Source organism: Puccinia triticina, chromosome 3A, assembly GCF_026914185.1.
Source record: "Puccinia triticina chromosome 3A, complete sequence".
NCBI classification, from domain to species: domain Eukaryota; kingdom Fungi; phylum Basidiomycota; class Pucciniomycetes; order Pucciniales; family Pucciniaceae; genus Puccinia; species Puccinia triticina.
This window is the reverse complement of record NC_070560.1, coordinates 4504561-4515413: the sequence shown is the minus strand read 5'-3', so window position 1 is coordinate 4515413 and position 10853 is coordinate 4504561. Positions and strand designations below refer to the sequence as shown.

At 45.5% G+C, this 10853-nt stretch overlaps 1 protein-coding gene across 1 annotated transcript; it reads right to left on the bottom strand.

Annotated features, from left to right (window-relative positions):
• Positions 1–1170: 1170 nt before the first annotated feature.
• Positions 1171–1978, bottom strand: PtA15_3A492 (uncharacterized protein; the record flags this gene model as incomplete). Its single annotated transcript, XM_053167466.1, has 2 exons — positions 1171–1880; positions 1957–1978. The coding sequence occupies 2 exons, from the start codon at positions 1976–1978 to the stop codon at positions 1171–1173; spliced, it is 732 nt and encodes a 243-aa protein (XP_053018680.1).
• Positions 1979–10853: the final 8875 nt, after the last annotated feature.

Sequence of the window (10853 nt, the reverse complement as noted above, 5' to 3'; positions counted from 1 at the left end):
GCCATGCAATTCACTCATATAGTCGCCTCTGTTTGTATCACCTCAATAGGTGATTACCGTCTCCTCTTCTTCTCTGTGTGTCCTCGCTCTCCCTAGATCTCACTCGTGCTCACTGCGGACTACTGGCGCTTCTTAAATAGCCCCATATATCTGTGGCAACAATTTTTTTTTTCTAGAAAAACCCTTGTATTGACACGTACGTAGAGGGTAAACTCAATACAAGGTTATCAATTCGAATCGGAGGCCTGTGACTGCCTCTCTGGCGGGATCAGCAGAACAGCCAATACACACCTGAAAATTTGGTCGAACATCGCCATTTCAGGGACGAGCTGTTTGCCGTCGCCGTTGGAGGAGCCGCTGGAATCAGGCCTTGAATGAAAGGGCGCTCCGCGCGAGTCCCCCGGATGCTCGAGCGGCGCTTCCCCTCGCGCGAAGTCTCTTTGAGGCGAGCCGGGTCCCCCGACCCCTGAAACGAATGTGCTCTATCAGAGCCGACAAGAATTATCTCACTTAGCAATTTTGTTTTGTTGGTCTCTCAGTTTAATATTTCTCAGATTCACAGTGTGCAAACTTAAAAACAAAAAAGCTAGACCACGACCGGGGCTGCGTGGTTAACGAGGCGGGTTTCGAAACCGGGCCAATTGGTCTCAAGCCATTGAAAGTCTTCGCTAACCCTGCTTACTTCAATCTTCGCCTGATCTTGGTCAGTATCCAAAACAATCAGCTCCCCAGGTGTCTTTGATTCGTAGAAGGCTCGGATTCTGCACTCACGGTCGAATAAATTCCAGTACCAGGTGACATCATCAAATTCATCGCCGACGACCTATATGCACCTTATGGTCTTGTAATGGGAACCTTGAGCGAACATGAATGAATCATGTGGCTGTAACAACCAAGACTCTAAATGATTTACCTTCAAGCAAAAAGCCAAGTCACGACGAGACTGCTCATGTCAAACTGAGAGATTCGCTCAGAATTTAATATTGAAAGATACATGGATTTCAGAAAACTCGAGGAAAATAAAGTACATGACATGGTTTGCATCTGGGAAAGATAACTCCAGCTGAACGAAGAGACAAGGAACACGATAGATCTGAAAGATTGTAACATCAGCGCTTGTACTGGAAAAGTGAATGGATAAATGAGAAAGCCGCGAAGACTCACTTTGATTCAATTTCCACCTGTCGATGATTCCCTGACTCGGTTACGCCTTCTCCCGGCGTAAGGGTCACTTCGATTATGCCTCCGCTCTTGCCGTACGGGTCCGATTTGACTGCTCGGTGGCGGGGGTGGGTCCGGGAGAAGCTGGAGTGGAGACCTTCTCGTGGATTGCCATTCCGAGCTTCCAGTCGGGCTGGAAGGGGTCCCTCGTCGTGGCGGAGGAACCCGATCATCTCGGCCGATCAGGGTGTGGACCCTAGGGTGGCGGGGTCCTCCGGGAAAAGCAAATGGCGATCCTTTGCTGCACAATTCTTCCAATGTTGAAGTCTTTGCTTCCCGGTCCACGTAGGGGAGCTTTTTTAGCTTTGGTTTTCTGTTTCCACATCGTTGCTGACTGTCGGAGATACGAGGGACATTCCATTGTAAAACGTGAGATACTGCTGGCCGGGTCTGCCTGGGAGGAGGAGCATTCGGTAGCACGAAGGAAGATGGCTGAGGATCTTCTAATTCCGGTTGGGGCTCTTCCGATTCCGGCTGGGGATCTTCGGGCCAGGGAGCATTACATCTGTCGAAGAAAGAAATTACCGGTCCGGTCCGCAAAGGGGCTTCTCGTCGAGCGCGAGAAGATGCTCGACGCCTGCCGCGAGCTCGGCCTTCCATCTCTGCATCTTCAGCCTCGTTGGCAGCCATCCGCGACATGATGATTGGCATGTACCTGGCTGTAATAATTAGACACAAATGTTAGCCCTCGGTACTACGTATTTAGGTCAGGAGGAATAGCTGCGCTGAACTTACCGAGTATGTTGTCGTGATCCATTGCAGCGTTCGTGAAATATCTGCAGATATAGCCTCGGCGGACTTGTAAACTATGGAGGTGAGGCAAGAAGGGGTGTGGAGGAAGAAGCAGAAAACAGTGAAAGCGCTGGTGTTGGTGATGGACGAAAGGGGCAGTGGTAAGATCAGCGGCAGGCCAAGCTTATCAGGGAAGTTCTGGCTACCGAGGGGGAGGAAGAGCTTGTGGTGTGGATGAGAAAGACGAGCTAGCTGGGGGGGGACTGGGGGGCTATGATGGCTTTATATAAGTGCAAATTACTGCTGAGCCCGCTGCATCTCTCCTAGCAGCGCGAGGTGTAGAACAAAGGACTAACGTAGAGTAGAGACTGGGTGGCTCAGCATTTCCCGACAAGTGAACGGTAGAGTAACGGCGCGTTCTGTATAGGTGGTATGAATTACAGCAGCTGAGCAAAGGACAAAGGCAGTTGATGAGAGCACGTCACTTTCTTGCTAGCTTTGTTTGTGTGCCCGGCGTGTTCTATCTGCATACGCGGATTATGCTACTCTACAGTTCTGCAGAGCTCACAATTCTATCAGTTAGCTGAGCATTCAGGGATACCTCAAGTTCAAGGATTCAGCTCTAATGGTACGATTGGAAAACCAGAAAGAAGTGGTACACGACTCCCACATACCGTTGTCTCCAAATAACCCGCTTTTTCAAGTTTTATCAATACGTCAAGTGATACATCAAAGAATAATCCAGGATCTTTGGTAAAAAGCCTCTCATGAGATGAAACCTGGCCATTGTTTGTGTGATCATTGCAAGAATGATCTCATGATACCATGATACCTCTCGTGTACGCAAGTCCTTCTTTGGGAACTGTGTTGACTATAGTACAACATCACTGGTATATCAGAATTCTCATCGAACTCGATCTTCATCCACAGGGTTCCTTTATATATTTTTTTGGTTTCAGTTGTTCCGATCTAGATATCCTCTCGTCTTGTTTGAGCGATGATATGGATTACTGTGGGTGTGGGCTTACCGGTTATTTGCATCTTTCAATACAAATTTCGCTCATTAAGCTAATTAGAAGTTTGGGAAATAAAATATTGGATAAGGATTCCAAAATCTCTGGTCCTCTGAAGGCGCCAAAGGCGCATCACTAGCCGGTCCGTTTCCCTGTGATCAAGACTGACAGCGAAATCCCTTCTTAAATCTGTCTTATCTGCCACTAAAGGGAGCGCAAGGAGGACAGGCAGTAAAGCTTGCATTCAAGGTCATTTCCCTGCAGATAATATGTGCTATTACATGGTTTCGAATTGGATTTCGGGGCTGCCTCACAAAAAGAAAGAAAAGGGTGAATTGTCTACTTCTTTTATATCAAGTAGAAGCTTGATTTATGCTGGAAAAATTCTGAATAGCAACCGGATGATGCTTGTTTGTCTCCCGAGGAGAGGCTCATCGGCTCCAGAATCAGTAACGGGCATTCCTCACCATTCAGGTACACTACTCAACTCGCCAACATCTTTCATATGTATCAAGGGCATATATGCGGGAGGAAAAGAAAACCAAGGTTTTTTGAGGTCCGAGGATTGCATGTGGTCAGAGCAAAGAGAAAAACAAGATAAATCATCCTTGAAGAATCCCTGGTAGTGGGAGGGCCCGGGGAGTTCTTCTGCTAAGAAAAATTGCTCTGCCACTTTTTTATGGTACATCATTTTTCATCTCACCAGGGCTTTGATAGTCTCACTCACACCCCTTGCTGAATGCCTAGCATGTAGCACAATCTCAGTGCTCAAGCTCCAGCATTCTGAATCTTGGTGACAACAATCCAAGCTCACCATTTTTTCATACTGAACCAAGGGAAGACAATATATCAGATTGCATGCTTTATTGTTTGGCCATTGACCCCAACTCAAAAGTAAATACCCTGGCCATCTTTGTCAGCCACAGAGTACATGTCACAGTACCTTACACGTACCAAGTACCTGCAATTGTTCACATTACTTATAGTACATTCCTTCACACCTTTATTACTTATGTATATCATTAGATACAAGCTTAAGAATGTACTCTTGTTATACATCACATTACAGATAACCATAGTTAAATACAGTTACCATAATGTACTGTTGTTATAAGAGTTAAGTTACGTGCAAACAGTAAGATTACAATACATTGTGATATTACTGTACACGTGAAATACCCCAAGACAGGTATCACTCATTTATCCCCTGTTACGCCTCAGTCCCTATTTACATAACATATTGGTTATGATATAAATACATAAAAAATACATGATGTAATCCAATTCAAAGAGCCCTGAATGGAATCAATGATTGATTATGATCAGCTAGTGTGCACTGCTAGTGATCTAGGATCAGTACTGATCATTACACTGCCTTGATCATTTCCAATGTTGATCCTCATGAGGATCTGCTTCCCTTGAGCGCTTCCAGTTCCCCCCTGGTCCTGAAGCGCCTCCAAGCGCCTCATGTTCCCTCCTGCTCTTTCCCCTCTATATAAACACGCCCCCCAGGACTATTTATCCCTCAGAATATTATTACAGCAAAGTTTAACCCATACTATAGTTAAACAGTGCTTCCATTCTCAACCATCATTCAATTCAGGAATAACATCAACTCTTGATTACCCTTACCTTTCTGTAGGTAAAAACACAAACCCAAGTTGAGTTATTCCTTGGATGCCTATTAACACCCTGTGTTGATCTGGATGCGCCTTAATTGAGCAAGCCTCTCAGTCAAGATTACTGATAGAGTGAAACCTTTTACAGGTCTTACCACAAACCCATTGGCCCATCCTTGGCATCTTACACTATCATCTTGCTAGTAACAACCCTCTCAGACACGGTTAGTTACCTACAGGCCGACAATCTTTTTTTCTCTTTGTCTTTTCTTTGTCATCCCGCTTCTTTTTTTTTCCCCTCCTTTTTCTCCATGACATAGAGCTTGGTGTTTGTCAACTTTAGAGCCAGCACAGATGGCCTAAAGTCTGCCTTTTCTACTCTTTTATACCTAAAATAAGTTATATCTTTTTCATCTTAAGATTTATCCTTATTTTTACTTCATATTCTGTTTATTATTTACTCATGCAACTTTAACCCTAGTTACAACTTGTAGGAATAGAGCCCCAGACCAAAACCCGCAGCAACCACCAAGGAAAATTGTGCGGTTAGCCAAAAACCCAAGCCCAGCTGCTAAAGAAGGTAAGCCACCTTCCGCAGTCCCAAAAACAGACCTAACCCAGGTGCAAGCTGATATGTATCACTCACCAACAGCAGACCCCGGCATAGCAGCCACAGCCACAACCGCCCCGGTCAAAGCCAAGCCAAAGAAGCCGTCAGAGGCCATAACCTTGTACGTACCTGAGATAAGATTATAAGCAGCCTACTCCAGGGATGACTGAATCTTGTTCTTCTATAGAACTCTTGCAGAACAACTTGGCTCAAAGGCGCAAGCCGCCCTTCTAGACAGCATAACAAACGTCTCAACAACACGTAAGTGATCCCAAGTCCTCATGAGACAAGAAAAGAAAAACAGAACTCCAACTGACTTGCACAAACCTTGTTTGTCAAGCAGAAATCAGAACCTCAGAACCCTATTTCCAGGATAAAACAAAGCTTCTAAGCTAACTAAGTTTTATACCTGTAAGTCAAAGACAGCTAAAAAGAAAGAAGAAAGAAAATTAAGAAGAGCGCTGACCAGAGCGGCTCCCTAGATTATAAACTAAGCTACTCAACATACTTGGTCAGCGTACTCGCACGGACTACAACCAGCTCCATCCTTTCTTCACTCAGATCATCTATGAGCCACACAAGCTTTTCTTGCGTTGCCTTCAGGTACAAACCAATCACTTCACTTGTAATAGACTCCTATACAAAACATTTGTACCAGCTTCTGATATGAAATAAACACTTCAGTTGCTCCAATTTTCTCACAACTCACCACTTCTTTGTAACTCTACTCCTTCCCAGAGTTCTTGAGTTGTGGCGCGCATGCGCATCTGTGACATGTAAGCGCTACCAGGCGTGCCAACCACTTGTACAATATATGTATTGTCTTTTTCAAGAAGCTTGGACCCTTTCAATATTTTTTGTTTTGGTGGATCCTTGCAGATCCCATATTTTTCTTATATACTTCTTGACAGGTGTCAGATGCAGGCCAAGGCTAAATCTCACCCCAGAGCCATCATCCTCCAGAAGAAAGTCAAGGAGTTGACTTCAGTAAAAAGTGAGTTCATATTTGGAACCAGGGCTGAAAGAACACCCCTCCTGCCCCCCTCATGTTGCTGGACAGCAGCCTTCAACCTGAACAAAGAATGAAAAAAGAAAAAAAAAATTGTCCAAGCTTCTTGAAAAAAACAATAATTAGATAAGAAAACTGTGAAAAATTGAATTCAAGATCCCTTTAAAGAACCTTGAATATCCACAGAGAAGTTTAAAACATTGTTGCTGATTAGACTTGTCTAATTCAGATACCTTCCGTGTTTACATTGTGAAAAGAGGTATCTGGCACAGCTTGGCAGAACTCCCTTAAGGAGCAGAATTTCTAGTGGATGTTAGTTCCCACCTACAGGTCAACAGAACCTTGATTATCATCTCTCATATCTTCTCTTTCTTTCTCTCTTACTGGTTGTTATTTCTTTATCCCAAGAAATTCAAGCAGTGCATACCCATTTTTCTTGTGTCCTGCTATCACATACCCACACTGCCAGCATAATTGGCTGGGTTGAGCGTATCTCAGTTAAACTGCAATGAAATCAACCAATTTAAACTTGGTTGATCTCAACTGATGAAATATAAATCCAAGGTACCCCCCTTGGGTTTATATTTTATTGGATGAGATCAACCCATTTTAAATTAGTTGAGGCATCCCAGTTCAACTGGGATGACTTCATTCCAGCCAAATATACTGGCAGTGCCAGCTGGGGGAATTGGCCGAGGTTGCTGCGTCCATATTGCGTACCCATCACACTCGCGCCACTGGGACGGTACAGGGCGCCATCATGACCAAAGGTTCCAGAGGCGCCACAAAGCGCCACCTGAGTCTGGGGGCGCCCCCAGATAATATGGTACCCGTCTGGGGCGTCGTGGATCCCCACGTCCCAATGGCGCCAAGTGGTGCCGCCATAAAAACCATGCCGCGGTGTGGGCATCCTTGTGACGCTCAGCTCAGGGGCGCTTGCATGTCGCCCCGGTCATCAGAGCGCAACGGGTTGATCCGCCCCGGAGGAGTCCCCTGGGCGGTTTTTGCGGCCATGGCGCCATTAGGGCGCAGGGGCCCTGGGGACGCCGTGTGACTCAATGAAAGCGGGGTATGTTTAGATGCAGTGATTTGCAATTGGGGTTGGGCTCCTGTGGGTGAGAGGACCTCACGGCTTCTGGTAGCACGGGCTACCTATTGAACAAGTTAAAAGAAAGGTCCAAGTGAAGTGGGTGTTGAACCCCAACCTTGTGTACTGTGAGAGTCAAACTCACATACTCAGCATTCATGAATGATGCTCTAACCATCACAACGTGCAGCCTACAAAAACTAAATTTTGTGGCGCGCACAAATAATATGTGCTTACAGAAGAATTTGTGTGCATCATATTTCAAGGGCCAACTTTTTGTGTGCTAATTTTTTGTCATCCGGTTTTTGTGTGCTAATTTTTTGCCATCTGGTTTTTTGTGTGCTAACTTTTTGTCATCTTTTTTTGTTAGCTTAATTTTTTTGTCTGCTGATTTTTTTGGGGGGCTTGACTAATCAACTCCCAAGGATTACATCCCAACGCCCAAATCACATTTTTTGGGAGTTGAAATGTAATTCCGCCGCATGAAATGGGAGTTGGACATGTAATTTGTCCAAAAATTACAAAAAAATAAAAAAAATCATACCTCCTCACTGGGGATACTCAAAGCCCGCAAATACTTTACAGCAGGAAGAAACCCCTTATCCATACAATAACAGCCAAAAACAAAAAATTGGACATGTAGGTATGCATCTTCAATGAAAAACGTTTACCCAATACGCTCAATGTATTGTAATGGTTACACCATTGACGGCATTAGCACACACAAAAAAGGAGTGTGCTGCTGTGGGTCAAATTTGGCAGATTTCCTACTAAGTTACATGATGCGCGGACATGATACATGACACGCGGACATGATACATGACACGCGGACATGATACATGATGCACAGGCATGATACATGATGCGCGGACATGATACATGATGTACACATCATGTATAGGGTGTGCAACTGCGCGGGTGTGATATGTGATGCGCGGACATGCTGCAGGGTGTGCGGACATGATCCATGATGCGCGGACATGATACATGATGCGCGCATCATGTGTAGGGTGTGTGCGGACTTGATATGTGATGCGCGGACATACTGCAGGGTGCGCGGACATGCTGCAGGGTGCGCGGACATGCTGCAGGGTGCGCGGACATGCTGCAGGGTGCGCGGACATGCTGCAGGGTGCGCGGACATGCTGCAGGGTGCGCGGACATGATACACCAGGAAAAAAAAGTAGTCACTTGATGGCAAGTGACATGATGCAGCTTTGTTTTCAGCTCCAACACTGCTCCAGTGCTGCTCCTCTCTACCAGCACATCTAGGGCTCACATGACAGGTGTCAGGATCAAAGCACTCAATGTGACAAAAACAGATGATGCTCAGCTTTGGCCCTGGCCCAGCTGATGCTCAGTTTTTGGCCTGGCCCAGGTGATCCTCAGCTTTGGCACCGGCCACCTGATGATCATCTTTTGCCCTGGCACAGCTGATTCCCAGCCTTGGCTGTGGCTCAGCTGATTCTCAGCTTTGGCCCTAGCCTAGCTGATTTTCAGCTCTGGTCCTTTCCAAGCTGATTCCCATCTTTTTCTCTGGCCTGGCTCAGCTGATACTCAGCAAGCTGAGCATCAGCTGGCCAGCTGGCCCAGAACTGGTAAAAGCTGAGCATCAGCTGGGACAGGACTAGTAAAAGGCTGAGCAAGGACTGGTACAAAGCTGAGCATCAGCTGCTCCAGGACTAGTACAAAGCTGAGCATCACCTGGGCAAGGACTGGTCAATTCCACATCTCTGGTGGAAAATGAATGTCATCCGTTGGGACATTTGTCAGGACATTTATTGGGCTAGCTGAATCAGTACTTGAGTTGGGCATTTTTTTTCTGGTTGTGCTGGACTTTGTTTGGTTTGAAAAGTGGTGGGGGTGATAAGGCCAAGAAGGTGGATGACGGACTCAGAGGCAGAGTAGCTCAATGTATTGGAGTGCACGCGGTTGCACTCCCTTTTGAGGTACCCAAAATGTCAAGAAAGGAGTGTCAAGCTGTTTACTCCAAAATGTTTGGAGTGCATGGCTGGTCACTTAAATTTCTGGGGACTTTTGGAGTACACCATCATGCACTCCATAAATTTTGGAGTGGAAACATGTGCACACCAAAAATTTTGGAGTGAACAGTAGTTCACTCCATTTTTGGTGTGCATGAAGTAAATCTTTGGTGTGCATTTAGCCTGCCCCTTATTCCAATTCTGAGAGTGAGCTGCGTGAAAAAGCTGAGTATGGGTTGATCAAAAAAGCTGAGTATGAGCTGGGTACCAAAGCTGAGTATCAGCTGGACAGAACTGAGGATCAGTTGGGCTCATCAAAAACTGAACAGGACCTCCTTGGTAAATTTTGGAAGTTGATGAGATGGCTGGGAGATTGGGGTAGATAGTGGATAGATATTAGATAGATGGTGGATAGCTGGCTGGAGCTGGTATGATGTCACTTTTTATCAACTGACTATTTTATTTTCCTGGTGATACATGATGAGTGGACATGATACATGATGCGCGGACATGATACATGATGCACAGACATGATACATGATGTGCGGAAATTATATGTGATCCATGGTCATTTTACAGGTTGTGCGCTCACATTTTAAAGAGTGCATGGACATGTAAAAGGGCGCGCGGACACAATATGTGATCTGCGGACACAACATGTGATCTGCGGACATGACATGTGACACGCGGACATGATATGTGATGTGCGGACATGCTGCAGGGTGCGCGACATGATACAAGACCTGTGGACATGATATTTGATGTGTGGACATGTTACAGGGTGCCTGCATCAATGTTAAAGGGGCCACAGACATGATACATGTACCTGGGAAGTTCTCTCAGTCCACCCAAGCCTAGGGAGAAGGAGTGTAATAAGTGCAGTTTGTTCTATAGGAGCTATTTATGTCTCTAATGAAGGAGGGTTTGCGCGGCAAGCACCTAATTCTCAGTGTGAAATTTATAAATCAAGCCTAAGCCCTCGGCGCGAATAACCTACACTTAATAGTAATTTGAAACAAGAACAGCCCCAAGAAAAAATAACAAACAAAACCATGTTGTTGACAGATCAATCCTTCCATAAGTCCCCTAGGTGTTTAATTAAAGCTTTGGTGTTGTCCACTTCTTTACCGCTGTAAAGCCTGATGTATATATGGTGTTCAAAATTGCATATGTCACAGTTTACATAAAATCATAAAGCCAATTTTGGCTGGGAGATGTCAGGGTGCATAAAACTTAAAGTCACATCTCCCAGCCAAAATTGCAGTTTATGATTTTATGAAAAAAAATCTTATGCAATTTTGAACACCATAATAGTTTGTAGCATGAAAACTTCCAACACCCTAGTTCACAGATGTCCTTGGTTGAGACCCCTAAAGCTTTGCGTAGGGAGGCCCTACCCACTCTGAAAGAGTGGCCCATCAAGCCTTCAAAGTGGCCTTCTCTCAAAATACTTTGGATCCGGTTGACGGCATGCGCCTGTTGTAGGTGATGCCTCACTCCATCCGAGTAGTATCCAAATAACAAGGTTGTGGATCCCATTGCCTCCAGCAGCCGCTGTTCAATTGCCTTGACGGGGCAAA